The sequence below is a fragment of the Marmota monax genome, unplaced genomic scaffold, assembly GCF_021218885.2.
Source record: "Marmota monax isolate L192 unplaced genomic scaffold, Marmota_monax_Labrador192_F-V1.1 WCK01_AAM20220418_F8-fsc00149, whole genome shotgun sequence".
Taxonomy (NCBI): domain Eukaryota; kingdom Metazoa; phylum Chordata; class Mammalia; order Rodentia; family Sciuridae; genus Marmota; species Marmota monax.
In genome coordinates this window covers 1,672,638-1,687,567 of record NW_026693170.1, presented here as the reverse complement: position 1 = coordinate 1,687,567, position 14,930 = coordinate 1,672,638, and the positions used below count along the sequence as shown (strand labels likewise).

At 60.3% G+C, this 14,930-nt stretch overlaps 2 protein-coding genes and 1 long non-coding RNA gene across 9 annotated transcripts; 1 reads left to right on the top strand and 2 right to left on the bottom strand.

Annotated features, from left to right (window-relative positions):
* Positions 1-45: 45 nt before the first annotated feature.
* Positions 46-4,087, bottom strand: Six5 (SIX homeobox 5). 3 transcript variants are annotated; one of them, XM_058582948.1, is made up of 4 exons: positions 3,229-4,087; positions 1,798-2,347; positions 1,545-1,722; positions 46-1,313 (listed from the first exon to the last, which is right to left on the bottom strand). In XM_058582948.1, exons 1-4 carry the CDS (start codon positions 4,023-4,025, stop codon positions 706-708), a joined length of 2,133 nt encoding a protein of 710 aa, XP_058438931.1. In that variant the 5' UTR covers positions 4,026-4,087; the 3' UTR covers positions 46-705. The 3 variants fall into 3 exon arrangements, with proteins under 3 accessions (XP_058438931.1, XP_046311367.1, XP_046311366.1); XM_046455411.2 differs by having other exon boundaries at positions 1,545-1,686; XM_046455410.2 differs by having other exon boundaries at positions 1,545-2,347; positions 3,229-4,086.
* LOC124100109 (uncharacterized) lies at positions 3,904-8,849 on the top strand. Its single transcript, XR_009227908.1, has 2 exons — positions 3,904-4,017; positions 4,291-8,849. It is a non-coding gene; the product is annotated as an uncharacterized LOC124100109 (long non-coding RNA).
* On the bottom strand, positions 4,900-14,917 carry Dmpk (DM1 protein kinase). Of its 5 annotated transcripts, none has more exons than XM_046455418.2 (15): positions 14,574-14,917; positions 12,366-12,457; positions 12,010-12,093; positions 11,833-11,928; positions 11,227-11,375; positions 10,845-10,938; positions 10,432-10,638; positions 10,101-10,349; positions 9,028-9,113; positions 7,713-7,824; positions 6,915-7,072; positions 6,732-6,829; positions 6,526-6,572; positions 6,179-6,268; positions 4,900-5,841 (listed from the first exon to the last, which is right to left on the bottom strand). In XM_046455418.2, exons 1-15 carry the CDS (start codon positions 14,731-14,733, stop codon positions 5,689-5,691), a joined length of 1,875 nt encoding a protein of 624 aa, XP_046311374.1. In that variant the 5' UTR covers positions 14,734-14,917; the 3' UTR covers positions 4,900-5,688. The 5 variants fall into 5 exon arrangements, with proteins under 5 accessions (XP_046311374.1, XP_046311373.1, XP_046311372.1 ...); XM_046455417.2 differs by having other exon boundaries at positions 6,179-6,264; XM_046455416.2 differs by having other exon boundaries at positions 10,086-10,349; positions 14,574-14,916.
* Positions 14,918-14,930: the final 13 nt, after the last annotated feature.

Sequence of the window (14,930 nt, the reverse complement as noted above, 5' to 3'; positions counted from 1 at the left end):
TCAGTTGTCCTTTGGGCAAGTTGTTTGGAAGGTGACCCACAGCCCTGGTGGTTCTGTTAACTTTATTTTAATTGAAATGGAGGCATAACATATCCTAGAAAAATAAAGATTTAGGATACAAACTAGACACAAGGGTCAGGGTTGCCCCGGGGACAAGGGAATCTTTGGTCTGGGGCTAGAGGTGATGTGGCTTTAGTCCAGAGGAGTGAAGGGGAGACCCCACTCTGCCTACACCTGCACCCCTTCTTAGCAAGAAGGGAGAAGCATGCGGAAGGGTCCATCAGTCTCTGGGCCCAAAACTTTGTCCTCCACCCTCGGATTCCAAGCATTCTGAGAACACGGGGTATCAGTGGAGCTATTAATAGTGTGTTAGGGAGAAGAGGGAGCAGGAGATCTGGCCATTCCGCAGGGTCTTCAGCTCACAGCTAGTACCAGGTGGAGGAGAGCAGAGCCTGCATCAGGCCCCCAAATTCCCCATACATACGGCAGGACAGCAAGGAGAGGGCTGTAACAGAGGCCTCCCGTGCAGAGAGGGACAGAATCCTAGACAGGGAGTGGATAGCGTGTTCCCTGGCACCTCTAGGACTTGGAGAGGCCACCCAGGCTGGAGGGATGTAGTGTGTGTAGGATCCCCAGACTGCCAACCCAGGCACTGTCCCTGCATCTTGAGCACCATTGTCAGAAGAAGTGATGAAGCTGAGCGGGTTACAGTTCCAAGGGCTCTTCCACAGGCACCGACTGTAGCTGGGTCAGGACCTTAGCCTCAGCTTCCAGCCCCTCATCAACTTCAGCCCCTGTCGTGGTCCCCAGTAGCAGCCCCTCAGGGTCAGGATCTGGCAGCCTCAGCACGGTGTGAGGAACCTGTGTTCCCAGCCCTTTTTCTGCATCTAGCAGCCCCTCTGTTCCTGTGTTCAGCTCTAGCCCTGCCGGCCAAACTGGCACAGCTGCAGGTGACAGCATCAGACCCTCTGGTGGGGGTGCTGGGAAGCTGGGCAGGAGGCCAGAGTCCGGGGAGAAGGGCAGACTGGCTGCAGAGGTGGCCACAGTGGGTGGTGTTGGCTGCTGTGCAGAAAGTGTGCTCAGGCTGTGGGCCTCTGGGAGGGCGGGACTGGGGGCCACTGGGAGGGCTCCTTCAGGCACTGAGATGGCTGCCTCTGACTTCACGGGCAGGGCCAGGCCGGGGGCCGGTGGCAAGACCTGGGAGACCAGCATGCTGGTGGGGAAGGTGGCTGTGAGGATGATCTTGCCCTGCTGCACGGCCACACCTGTGACAATGGGGCTGCCAGACACAGGGTTGGCCAGGAGGAAGTTTCCTGTGGGGAGAGGAAATAGGTAAGAGTTGGAAGCAGCTGACCAAGAGCATGTAGAGATGAAGCTGCTGGAGGGCAGGCAAATGGCTCCCTCAGGATGTGTGGCAAAAACTTTGGGGCACACTGGCAGAGGGCACAGGGAAACACCAGGGATGAGATGCTTCCTCCTCCCAGAACCCAGTGACATCCCTACCCCAAGTTGCATCCAGGCCGTAGGGAGGCAGGAGGGAGTACCTGGGGCGGTGGCTGAAGGCAGCTGCAAGGCAGTCACGCCCACCCCGGAGTTGATCAGGTGTACATTGGCAGGGCCTGCTGCAGCTGCCACCTTCACAGGGCTGCCCGGTCCAGCTGCCAACAGCTGCAATGGCCCCACAGCCTGGGGCAGGGTCACCACCTGGGAGGTAGGCACCACCTGGGGCAAGTTCAATAGTGGGGAGTTGGGCCCCAGGCCCGAGGGGTACCCGGGGGGTGGGGAGAGTGGCACCACCTGGGGGGCAGCCACAGTGGGCACTGGTCCTGGAGGCAGAGGGAAGGATGCAGCTGGTGGGGGGCCAGGTACCACTTGGGGCAGGGGCCCTGCCATGTCGTCTCCAGCTGACCCCGAAGCAGCCACCTGGGTTCCTTTGGTCTCAAGGGCCTCAGACTGAGCCTCCTCCAGGCGAATCTCCCCAGTCTGAGGGTCCATGACAAGGGAGGTCTTGGCCTCACTGGTCCCCTGGGGACTGGGCTGTGGTAGAGGGGCGCCCCCTCCTCCTGTGAGCAGTAGGGGCCCCAGGCTGGAGGCCTCTCCCAGAGCCAGGCTGTTGATGATGACAGGACTGCCATTGAGGAGAACTGCTGGGGAGCTGCTGGCAGCCAGGAAGCTCCCATTTACCAGGATGGAGGGGGAGGCGGGACACGGAGTGGGAGGGGTGGCCCCTGCCAGGAAGATGGAGCTCTGGGTGGGAGCCTCGGCAGCCACTGGGGCCATCCCTCTCTCCAGGTCCTCAGGACTTCGGCTGGAGTCATCCTCAGTAGTGGGGTTCCCATCAGACTCGCTGGAGGGAGAAAGGGTGGTTAGCTGTGATCCCTGAGGACGGGATTCTCTCAGGAGCAGGGGCTGACCCCTGCTTCCCGACCTGTCCCAGCCCCAGCTTTTGTGGACTATTCCAGGGGTCATAGATCATCCCAAGGCCACCCAAGGACCCTGCGTTGGTAGCCACCACCGCGGGAAAGCTAACTCTGGAGCAACCTGAAGAACAGCCTGCTTTCCGGGCGTTTGCCTCTGGGCAGGGCCGTGCACCAGGGCTTCCCCCAAGTCCCCTGGGTAGGCAGACGCGTGGCCTGGACAGTGAGGAGGCAGTTGCCTGCTCAGTTCCCAGCGTCCCTCCCAAGAGGCGTCAGAGGAGAGCGAGGCGCGCGGGGTGGGAGGGGAAGGGCTTGGGTTACAGGGAAACCGGAGCCGGGGAAGGTTCACGTTTCACAACAAAGGCAGGGGCCGGACCATGCTGTTCATGCTGGAGGGGGCGTGGGGGTGGGTAAGAGTAACGGTCAGGGAAGGGCCGGGCTGCGAAAGCGCCCAGAAAGCCACCCCTCCCCGGGGTAGGGTGGGCAAGGGCCCCTCCCCCACCCCCTTTAGAGGCCCCCATTTTGGCACTGTTTGCCCCACAGAGATCCCGAACACAGGGGGGTTTGATTTGGAACTTTGAGTGCAGCAGCGGGAAGAAGAGGTCTCCGGGCCTCCGCTCGAGGTCCCCGGAGGAGAGGAACGAGGACGTGGGCCTGATCCATCCACGCTTAGTCCCTATGCATCTCGGAGGCCTAAGGATGTGAGCGGGAAGTTCCAAGAAGCCCGGCGCGAGACTCCAGCAGTGGGCACGGGGAGTTGGAGGCTGGTGTTCTCGGGAAAGGGGGACTTGCGTCTCCCGGATCCCCTCACCTCTTGCAGGGCGCGCCGCCGCCGGTCCCGGTCCGGTCGCGCTGTCGCCGGTTTTTGAACCAGTTGCTGACCTGCGTGAGCGAGAGACCGGTGAGCGTGGCCAGGCGGCGCTTCTCGTCCGGCGTTGGGTAGCGGTTGCCGCGGTAGCAGGCCTTGAGCGCGGCGCGGGAGCGCTCCTTGAAGCAGTAGACGGTCTCCTCGCCGTCCCAGATGGTCTTCGGCAGCGGGAACTTCTTGCGCAGCCGGTATTTGTCCACTGCGCCCAGCGCGCGGCCGCGGGCTCGCTCGGCCTCCTGGTAGCGCGCGCGCAGGTAAAGGTCCTGCAGGAAGGCGTGGTGGGCGGCGGGGAAGGGGCGGCTCTCCAGTAACCGGTAGAGTTCGGCGTACTCGCCCCGCTGGAAGGCCACCAAGGCCCGTGCGCGCAACACCGGGTCGCTGCCACGTAGGCGCTCGGCCGGGGGCAGTGCGCCTAGGAAGCGGCTCAAGCGACCAGCGTGGCCCGCCTGTAGCAGCGCCTCACAAACGCACGCCACCTGCTCCGGCGAGAAGCGGAGGCCCGTGGATGGTTCGGCAGCGGCCTCCGGGGGTGACCCAGGGACTCCCGGGGACCCCGAGTCTTCCGCTCCCGCAGCCGCTTCGCCCGCCCCGGCCCCGGCCGCCGCCGCCGCCTCACCCTCGGCTGCCTGCAAAGTCTGCAGGAGCTGGCGCGCTTCTTCCTCCTCCTCTTCGGTTGCCGCCGCCACAGCCTCCCCACCGGCCGCCGGCCCCGCGCTCGGCTCGGCAGGCAAGGTAGCCATGTTTTGCAACTTTGGGAAGTTCCTCCCTCCTTCTCCTCCCTCGGGTTTCCACCAGCCCCCTCCCCCGCCCGTCCCCTCTTTCTGCCCCCGCCTAGCGCTTCCCGATCTTCTCGCCACACCCCCCCTCCCCCCCGAATGCCAGACCCCAGATCTACACTTGGGTCTCTGTCTCTGTGTGTCCGTCCCCGTCTCCGCCTGTCCGTGATTCTCCCTTTGTTTTCCCTCCGCCTCTGGCCGCGCTTTTTGTCCCCCCCGCCGCCCCCAGCGTGTGCCTCTGGTTCAGGGCCTCAATTTCCCCATCGGGACAACAGAGAAGGTAACGGTCCGTCCAGGAGAGCTAAGGGCGCGAAGCCACCTCCGTCCGGAGACTGAGCTTCTGCACGCCTCAGTCTCCAGGGTCCTCTGAAGGCCCCCCCATTCCCATCTCGGCGCGCGCTCCGCCCCTCGGAATTCCCGGCTCCGCAGGGGGGCGGGTCTGGCAGGGAGGAGGGGCGGGCGAAACAGGGAGAAAGTTTGCAGCAACTTTTCTTAAGCGTAGGTCCCAGGAGCGGATGCGCGTGGCCTGCGCAGACGCAGTGGAAGAAGGACGGCGGCGCGGTAGCCTGCCCAGCCCCCTTCTTCTCAACCCTTGGGATGGCACAGCTGAGCCACAGCTGGGGGGGCGGTGCCTCATTGTGGCCCGCTCGCCATGTCCTATTGGCTGGATGCCGAGGTCCCGCCCCTCATGTTTTCCCTTCCCCCTCCCCGATTCGTCCTCTTTGCGTCCCGCTAGCTCCCCGCCAAGCTATTGGCCAGCCCTACTGGCCTCCTGATTGGCCCACCGGGCAACCTCCTCCCCATAACGCGTACACAGCTACACCTCGGAGTCCAGAGCTTCAGGCAGACGAAAGGGTCTTTTATTTGCGAGGGTCGGGGGTGGGGGTCCTAGGTGGGGCCAGACAATAAATACCGAGGAATGTCGAGTCTCAGTGCATCCAAAACGTGGATTAGGGTGATGGGGTCCTGGAGGCTGTCAGCAAGTCGGAGGATAAAGGCAATAAATATCCAAACCACCGAGACGGGCGGAGCCAGCTGTGGCTCCTAGAGCAGCGCACGTAAGGGGGGAGGGGGGCTGGCAAAAGCAAAAAGTTCCCGAGGGAGCAGGCAGAGGTGACGCCGAACGTTCGCTGCGGTAGAACGTTCCGGGGAGAATAGGAGTTCATGCACAGGGAGGATTTGTGGTTTGCGAACAGATGGCAGGTGCGTGGAGGGTGAAAATCGGATGGCTGAGCTCCGGTCGGCTGCCTTTTCGGACCGCGATATGCTCATCCAGGTCGAGGATGGCTGAGCTCCGGTCGGCTGCCTTCTCTGGACCGCGATCTGCCCATCCACGTCGGGGCCTCAACCAGCCCAGAAGAAAGCAGTGATCGGCAACTCCCCCCAGCAGCAGCCGCAGCAGCCTCAGCAGCAACTACATTCCTGGCTGCAAGTCCCCCGCTAACCCCATTCGCCGGCCAAGGATCCGGCTCCTCCCTTCCCGGCCGCCAGGGGGCGGGCCCGGATCACAGGATTGGAGCTGGGCGAAGACCCGCGCTCGGAGCGGTATGAACTGGGAGGCGGTGGGAGCAGCTTCTAGGCCGAGCCCGGGTCACCCAACCCTTTAACCGAGCCTGAGGTCTAGGGTTCAGGGGACGAAGGTGGCTCCCGGGCGATGACAGATTGGGACGAGATGGCCTGCGCTGGCCACCAACCCAATGCAGCCCAAGGAGGCGGCACGAGCCAGAGCAGCGGCGAACACGAGCAAGGAACACGCCTCCGATAGGCCAGGCCTAGGGACCTACGGGCGAGAGGGCGGGATCAGCACTTCGGGACGGCCTGATTGGTTCCTGAGAGCCGACCCGCCTATGCCTATAAGGGTCCTCAATTCTCCAATCCCGCCCCACACCCCCTACAGCTGGCAGCAGGGGCTTCTCGGCTCGCCAGCCAGAAATCCTGTCTGAAATCCGCAGCTCATCATTGGCCACTTCCTAGCGGCCTGTATTGATTGGCTGCCTGTGCATCCTCCCTTCCCGCGGAGGCCAAGCCCCGAAGGGGTGCAGCTAAGCGGTGGTGGCATGGGGTGGGTGGAGTGAGGCCGGGGCACGGCAGCGGCGGCGAGAGAGCGTGGGACGTACCCTGGCAGGGAGCAGCAGGTGGCGGCGGTGCATGGGGCCTGGCCCCACCAGCGGGGACTGGCCCAGAGCCACGGCCGGGGGGCCATCTAGCTGGAGAGAGAAGGGACAGGTGACCCGATCGGAGCCCAGCCTAGCCCTGCCTCCTTCGGCAGGGGGTGGGGGCGGGTGAGAGTGAGGAAAGTCGAGGTCGGGGGAGGAATCTAGGGAGATCCCCGGAGGGATTTGATGAGAGGCCCGAACTGAGGGAGATCTGGGACTGACGGAGCCCCAAAGAGATAGGGTGAGCCCTAAATCTGTACGGGAGGGGGGTTAGCAGGCCTGAGGCAGGGGAAAGAGAGGGGTCTTACATGGGAAGGTGGATCCGTGGCCCGGGGACTGGGGACCCCCGTGACAGCTGGAAGGAGAAGAGAGAGGCGTATGGCGCGTGAAGGGGCAGAGAAGGGAGGTGGCGCGGCGTGCCCCAGCCTGGGCCCCTTTCCTCCCCCAACTTGTCCCCCTCGCTGGCCCACCTCCTCCCGGTGCCCTCCCGGAAGGGGGCAGATGAGGGACTCGCCTGCGGCTCCCTCTGTCTGCAGCAACTCCAGCCGCTCCTGCAGCTGCTGGATGTGCACCTCCAGGTCTCGGTTCCGGGCTTCGGCCTCCTGTAGCTGACTGAGATGAGGAAAGAAACGTGACCCACTGGGGTCTGGGCTGCAGAGTGCCAAGGGTGTCGGGGACCCTGTGCCCCGACCCCGACCTGGCGAAGTTCTGGTTGGCCGTGCGGATGGCCTCCAGCTCGAGGCTCAGGTTCTGCCGGCTGAGCACCTCCTCCTCCAGGGCTTCCTGGAGCTCCCGCAGGGTCACCTCCGACTCTGTCTCTGCCGCGGGGGCAGCAGTTGGATCTGCCACTTCAGCCTGTGGGTGGGGACTGGGTTTGGGGCTGCCTGTGGCTCCTGGAGCACAGCTTATCCACTGCCCACCATCACCCTGTCTCTAGAATCCCCATAGCTTCAGCAAGTCCCCTCCTGTCCACACAGGAAGCAAAGAGCTGTTCTCAAAACTCAGCTTGACTGACCATGTCCCTTCCCTGATCCAATGTTTCCAGTCCCCAGTGCCCCAGGACAAGGTGGCTTTACCAAAAGGCCTTGCTTGGTTTGTTTCCTGCTGGTCTCTGTACCCGCCCCTTATGTACCCATGCAGCCATATGACTGACCCTCCTGTCACTTTTCAGAACAGATCAGCCTTAGATAACCGGCAGGGTCCCCTCAGGGCTTCTGCTCTTGATATTCTCTCTACTGACCATGGGACACTTTTCTCTCCATGGGTGGCCCTGCCTCTTTCACCAATGCTCGGCTCAGACTCCTCAGAGCCCCCCACGCACACACAGAGTTAGTGCCCTGTTCTGATGTCCTCATAGGGACCATCTCTTGACTGAAGTGACCTTATCTCTGCTGCTTTGTTTCTGTCCTCTAAATTCCCAGAGGCACAAGGCACCTGGCAAGTGCCAGTGGGTCCCTCCTGCTGCAACTGACCAGCCTCTCCTTCAGCTACTCACCATGTCCTCTGGGGGGGGCACCCTGGGCTCCACGCTGGGCTCTTGCACACGTGGCTCAGGCAATTGCTGGGCCTCCAGTTCCATTGGTGTGGGGTCTGGGACCTCACTGTCCCTGCAAAGAGGAAGAGGGGAGGAAGAGTCCTTCCTACCCAAGAGGCTGCCAAGCCCTGGGAACCCACTGCCTAAGGGCATGGAGCAGCTGGCCCCTGGTTCAACCAGGGGTGAGGGGGAGTGAAGGGGCCCTTCTCTGTCTCGCATGTGGCCTCAGGCCCCTGGGAGCTGCCCTTTCTTATGTATGGAAATGGGGCCCAGACACCATGTTCCAGGGTCTGTACATTTCCTCCCTTAACCCCATCACCTTTGCATACCTCTCTCCTTAGGACCTCAGAATAGGGAAGGGGTCCTAATGAGGAAGACCTTGCCAAGTTCTGGGCACCTTCAAAGATGTGGTCATAAGACTGGATGTGGGATTCCCCAGACTGTGACTGAAGCTATTAGGACACCCCCTCATGCTCAGCTGCTAGGAGGGGGTGTAGGGCAGAGATCTCCTAAGAATATGAACTTTCAATAAAAGTGGCGTCCTTTGACCAGCAATCTCTCCCATGGGAATATGCCTCAAGGACCTATGTACCCTGGACAAGCTCTGAGACCAACCTGTTGGCTGTTTGTTGTACTCAGAGTCAGGGGTTTGTAGCAGCCTGGGTTGTAACAGGATGTGTTAAAGCTGACCTGACCTGACCTGACCTGACCTGCGGTGAGGAGGAGACTAGACATGCTCATGACTGATAAGGGATGCCGTTTGCAGATTAGGAAGCAACCTGTTCTCACAGTGGATAAACATGTTTGCCAGCTTCGAGGCAGGGATGTCGCTGAATGGTGGGCTCAGATGCAAGCTTCCTCTTCCTTAATCTTATTTCTTAATTTACTTGTGATAAGCAGTCTCATTTACATAATTGATGCTTTTTAAAGGCTTTATTGTTACATGACTATATTCTGTTAAAATTGATTGTAAAATTCCAAGCTTATTTTACCCCTGACTCTGAGTACTAGAAATGTAAAAGTCTAGGGTTGCAGAATTCTGGAAGACCAAGCCTACGGGCTCTAAGGTTTTGCAATTGAATCTAAAATGTTAAAGTACTTTAGGGTTCCTAAGAGTGCTTTGTCCTAAAATGATCCTGCAAAAAGAAAAAAGACTACTGATCCCACAAACCGATGGGTCACCAATAAGCCTGGACACAGTGGTCCTGAGCCTCCTCCTCGGGCCTCTGCAGGCCGGCACCCTCCTACACCTCACATGCTGCACAGGTGCACTTACCTGAGGGCCATACAGGAGTAGGAGTAGCCCACAAAAGGCAGGTGGACCCCCAGCGGCATACCTTCCGGAATGTCCGACAGTGTTTCCTACACACAAGGGACACACAGATGTGACCAGCAGTTACCAGGGCTGGTCCCTGACAACTGCTGGTCATCATGGCCCAACAGTTGTCTTTGTTGTCATGGCTTAGGTGTGCTCCAACTCCAGGATCATTTAAAATGACCTCCCCATCATTTTTTCTAGTCTCCTGTTGCTTCCCCTTCAAGGCCCTCACCACACTCTAATCACAGCCTTCTCTGGGGTGTAAGTGGATGAGGGCAGGGGCCAGAGCTGACTTGGTCAGTGCTATGTCTCCAGAACTGCCCAATAGAAGGGCACCTGGGCCTGAGTGAAGGATTCAGGGGCAACTTGTTAAACTGACACCAGGCCCAGCTACTCAGGAAGCTGAGGCAGGAGAATCTCAAGTTCCAGGACAGCGTGGGTAACTTAGCAAGACCCTATCTCAAAATAAAAAATGAAAAGGGCAGCTGGGCACTGTGGTACATGAGGCTGAGGCAGGAGGACCTCGAGTTCAAACCCAGCCTCAACAACTTAGCAAGGCCCTAAGCAACTCAGCGAGACCCTGTCTGTAATAAAAGGGCTGGGGATGTGGCAGTGGTTAAGCATCCCTGGTTCAATCCCTGGTACCAAAAAAAAAAAGAGAGAGAGAGAGAAAAGGCGAGATGGACAAAGGAAGGAAGGAAGGAAGCTTCCTCTCCTGCCTCTCTCCTCTCATTCCTCCAGGAATTAGTTCAGATAGCCCCTTCCTCCAGGAAACCCTCCAGCACCTTCCCTCTGGGTCAAGAGCCCAGCCCTCTGTACTCCATCTCAGCCCTGATAACTCTGGGGACTGGACTGTATTCCCCATTTGGACTGGGTCCCGAGCACTGGGTGGGCACAGCAGGTACTCCAGGGAATGAACGACTCGGAACCCCAGAGGTAGGCACTGTAATTACCCCAATTTTATGGAAGGGGGATGGGGAGCTTCCCTCAGCCGAACAGGGGCCGCAGATACCTACCCCGCCCCCGCTCACCATGGCAGTGAGCCCATCCTCCACCACGTCAAAGTTGCAAGTATCGGTGGCACCCTCGAAGTCCGGAATAAAGGGGGGCAGGCTATCTCGAAGTCCCTCCCAGTCAAGGCCAAAGAAGAAAGGATGCTTCCGGAAATCGTCTGCTCCACCACGTCCTAGCCTTATCTCCGCGGGACACAGCAGACCTTGGATGAGGTCTCGAGCCTCTTCTGGGACCCCAGTGTCTGCCAGTGGCAGAGACAAGTGCTCCTGCTCGGAGGAAGAGTGAAAGAAGAGATGGTGGCCTGGGAGCAGTTGTGGAGCGGCAACGGGTCGCTGTGGCTGAGCTCACCTTGTAGTGGACAATCTTGCCGTAAGTCTCAGCCGTAGAGTCGGCGTAGAAGGGCGTCTGCCCGTAAAACATTTCATAGGCGAACACACCCAGCGCCCACCAGTCACACTCAGGCCCATAGCTGCCTGTCCCAGGGCCGCCGCCCACAGCCTGCAGGATCTCTGGAGACAAGTAGTCCGGGGTACCCACAGCCACAAGGGACCGCACCTGTGCCAACAGGACCAGAGCAGTCCTCCTGACCACCTCCTAACCCAATGTGTGCTCCCTCCCCTCCCACCTCCTTGACCTGTCCAACCCTGCGCTAGAGGACACACTTGGTCCAGGGTAGCTTCCTTCCTTCTCCAGCCTCTAAATTTAGTCCCGCCCCCACACCGCACCTCCACGTCCCCTCATTGGTGGGCGGAGTTGCTCACCGTTCCATCAGCCCGCAGTTTGAGGCAGGAACCAAAGTCTGCCAGGCGAATGTGGCCGCAGCGGTCCAGCAAGATGTTGTCCGGCTTGATGTCCCTATGCAGAGGGAAGAGGGAAGAATGTTGAGTCTTTATCTCGCCAGGCTCCGCCCCTTTCGGCAGTTCTGCCTAGTGCCGCACCTAGGGTTCCGCCCCTGTGAGGGTTCTGCCGTTCTGGACCTCACTCCCCAGGCCCCGCCCCCAGTGAGCCCCAACAGAGGTGAAGCGGTCCTTCTGTAGACCGGTCAGCTCTGGGTTCCATCTTCCAGGACCCTTCCCATACAAGCCCGGCTGTCCCTCTCAGGGCCCCGCCCAGGCCCTGCCCCTCAGCCCCTGCCACGCCCACCTGTGCACATAGCCCAGCTGGTGCACTGAGTCTATGGCCATGACAATCTCGGCCAGGTAGAAGCGCGCCATCTCGGCCGGGATCCGCTCCCCAAACTTGCTCAGCAGCGTTAGCAGGTCCCCGCCCACGTAGTACTCCATGACCAGGTACTGAGAGGGGGCGCGTCATGGGAATCAGCAGCCCTCCCTAGGCACCAATCTCTGACCCCCAGAGGCAAGGACTCCCAGAGCCACCCGTTCCTGAGTAGAGTCCTCGCAGCCCCATACCAGAGAAACCCTAAAGCTCTTCAAGGCCAAATCAGAGACCCTCCCAGGATGTCCCAGGACAGATCCGCTCCCCCTCCCAGAGACACTAAGGGAAAAAAGACCTCCCAAGGCTCAGAAGATAGATCCCAGATACTCCCAGCCTTGCTCCGGAAATGCTGCAGAGCGCTCTCACTCCAGGGAAGTTCCCTCCAACAGGCTCTTCACACAAACACCCAGAATCGCCAGGAAAGGGGCACTGCGGACATCACCTCCCACCCCCTCCTCTACCTGAGACAGACTCTCACAGGCGTGCAGGGGCAGCCGCCCCAGGCCCGCCACTTCCTCTCCCCACCGAACTCACCAGGTAGTTCTCATCCTGGAAGGCGAAGTGCAGCTGCGTGATCCAGCGCCGGTCCCCATTTGCCAACACATCCCTCTCTTCTCGGAAGCACGACACCTGTGTGACACCCGGAGGAGCTAAGGGCCAGGAGAGCAGATCCTGTACCCTCCCCCCCACACCCCCAGCCCGGGCCCCCACCTCTCCTCTCTTCAGCATGTCCCACTTATTCATAATCTTCATGGCATACACCTGGCCCGTCTGCTTCATCTTCACCACTGCTACCTGCAGGCGGAAACACAGGGACTGAGAGTAGCCCAGATGACTGGGAAAACCAAAGGGCCTGGACCAGACTCCACCACCATCTTCACCCAGCTGCGGCCTCACCCTGCAGTGGCCACACCACGGCCCCTGGGCCTCAAGCCCCGCCTCCAGCCCAGGCTCAGTCTTAGGTTCTAACATTCAGTCCATTCATCAATTTCTCAGGCCCTGCTCCAGCTCCTGTGCCCCACCCACAGCAAATAGAGTGCTGGCCCACGGGGACACTCAGGACTCACCTCGCTGAATGCCCCGCGTCCAATCACCTTCAGAATCTCAAAGTCATCCCTCTGCAGTCGAACCTCCTTAAGCCTCGCTGCAATGGGCTCCGCTGCAGTAGAGGAAAAACAGAGGGTCACTTGGATGGACAAGGGTCTGTCCTTCAGTCTCCCCTTCTCCCTGCCCCTCAGCTCCACTGTAGCTCTCCCACATAAACACCATGTGATGTTCTGGGACCCCCCCGTGGAGGAGAGATGACTGGGGACCTGTTTTTGGCACAGGGCTTGGGCCAGAGGATGCAAGGTGGGAAGAGCTGGGCAGCACATGCCCCGGATCGGAAGCCTTGAAGAGCAGGTGCAGAGACAGCCCATTTCCAGACCCCCGAGCCTCAGGCCCTCCACCCTCACTCTGGATGATGATTAAGGTGCCGTCTCCGGTCCCCGTCCCCAATCCCAAACTTTTCATTTTGTATGTCTTTGGCTATGACCCAGAGCTGCAGCTGTGTCCAGCAGTCTAGATGAGGTGCTGTGTTTCTCGAAGCACATTTTGAGAAACAGAATTTGGAGGTAGGAGGCCTGAAAGAGGGGACACCAGTGCCAAGGCACAGCTGGGGCACTGTTGGAAGGGCGTCCAGCAGTCCTCCCGGAAGGCAGCAGGAGGGCTCCAGCTGAGGAGGGCCTATGGCTAGAAAGGCTCAGCAGCAAGGGGTACTGGCCAGGAGTGGAGGCCGAGGTTCAGGGGCAGTGGGAGGTTCAGAGGGAGGCCTGGCCTCCCACAGGGTGGAAGAAGCCAGAACCTGGCAGGCAGGGTAGAAAAGGGATGGGTATGGGCATTAAAGAGGGGAAATTGAGTAGGTTGTGGAGGTGAGAGAGGGGGTTCAGGGAAAGTGGGCCCACAGGGAAGAACCGGCCAAGGGGAGGACGAGGGAGGGAGGAGAGCGCCAAGACATTGAGCCCTTTTAAGGCAGCAGGAACCCAGGCCCCCTCCCCCACCCTGGAAGCCTGGCAGGGGAGGGGCTGCAGGATGCAGCTCAGGCCACAAAAGGACTTGCTTCTTCCAGGAGAGCCAGACCCCTGCCCCCATCCCAGATCTCAGTTTACCCTGCCAGCCAGCTTTACACTCGTAAAAGGGAGACCGAGAGAGTCACAGAGGAAAGGGGTGGGGAGGGGAGGGTCTTCCAGAGACTGAGTGGCCTAGCCTTTGGCCTCCACCTTCCCATCTGTGAAATGGGAGAGGAGGAGAAGAGCAGGCCCTGAATCATAAGGATAGGGGACCAAAGGGAGTTGGGAAAGGTTCAGACAATGACTGAGAAGGGCACACAGGCCAAGGGCCAACAGCAAGACACTGGGGAACAGGCATGTGGAGTGACAAAGCGACAAGGTATTGAGGTGACAGCAACTAAAGAGAGCTTGAAACTGTGCTGGGTGTTGCATGGGGGCAGGAAACTGGCCATGGGGCATTTCCCCCCCAGACTTATCCCCAGGTCCTGGGAAGACCTTTTGAAAAGGGTCTTTGTAGAACAGCTAGAGGGTTAGAGGCCCTGAAATAGGACCACCAAAGGAGGCAGGAGCTGGCAGGGAGCACGGGTTGGCCCACCCAGGCTAGCAGGGACCAATATATGGGGGATAGGGTGGCATCACAGAACCCAGGGAGAAAGGGAACAACCCCAAGTTGTTTCTCCTCAACCAGGAGGATGGGGATCTAGTGGCGCCTGTCTGCAGAGCTGGCTCTTCCTCAGGGCCTGTGAGTCACTGCACCCTCTCGGGTGCCTGGGCACCTGTTGGGGCAGCTGGAAAGGCTGGCGCCGAGCACCTGCCTGTCAGCTACACCCCTGGCAGCTGCCCATGCAATCCCTTTTGGCTAACCCCTGCACTTTGGGAACCAGGGTAGAGGACCATAGAAGCCATTTGGGGGAGAGGGTCCTAGGAGATGGCTGCAAACATGTCCTAGCTCTGGACTGGGGCAGAAGGAGCAGGAAGAAAACAGGAGGCCAGGCCCAGCCTAGCCTGCCATGGTTCCCCAGCCATGGCTCGGAGTCACGGCTGCCCTGGCCTCTGCTGGCCTTACTCTGCCCTGCTAGGGTGGCACAGTGGGTAGGGGCATGTTGCCCCAGAACCCAGGTCCAAGCTCTGGGCCTCCGTGCAAGATCTCTCCATGTTTGTCCCGCTCCGTAAGAGCCAGGCCCCTGTCCCCGCCCCACCCACGGGGGCCACAAAGGCAGCACTCACCCCACTGCAAGAAGTCGGCCACATACTTGTCCTGGGCCAAATCGGAGGCACCCAGCTCCTGGTGGACGCCCAGGAGAAGGTCGAGCAGGGGCTCCAGCCCCAGGAAGCCGGGGTCTAGCGCCAGCTGCTGGAGCCGCCTCAGCCGCACCTCGGCTGACATGTTGGGCAGACAGCACCATGGCCCTTCCCCGGGCCGGGGCACGGGGTCCTCCTGTCACGGGGCCTGGCAGACCCTGTCCAGGCCCCGGAGTCCTGGCCGCATGTCTGCCTGCCCTGACTGTCCCCTGGGCCTCTGGCCACTTCTGTGCAGCTGAGGCCTCCTACTTTTCTCCCCACCCCTTTGTCCAGCCCTCCTCC

Coding starts and splice junctions, on each gene's coding strand:
- Six5 (XM_046455410.2), bottom strand. CDS start 4,025: ATGGCTACCTTGCCTGCCGAGCCGAGCGCGGGGCCGGCGGCCGGTGGG. Junction 2,348..3,228: donor GGCGGCGCGCCCTGCAAGAG/GTGAGGGGATCC, acceptor TTCTCCCTCCAG/CGAGTCTGATGGGAACCCCA. Junction 1,314..1,544: donor GCCTTCAGCCACCGCCCCAG/GTACTCCCTCCT, acceptor CTCTCCCCACAG/GAAACTTCCTCCTGGCCAAC.
- Dmpk (XM_046455415.2), bottom strand. CDS start 14,733: ATGTCAGCCGAGGTGCGGCTGAGGCGGCTCCAGCAGCTGGCGCTAGAC. Junction 10,939..11,226: donor CAGCTGGGCTATGTGCACAG/GTGGGCGTGGCA, acceptor CCCTCTGCATAG/GGACATCAAGCCGGACAACA. Junction 10,639..10,844: donor AACTGCGGGCTGATGGAACG/GTGAGCAACTCC, acceptor CTGTTGGCACAG/GTGCGGTCCCTTGTGGCTGT.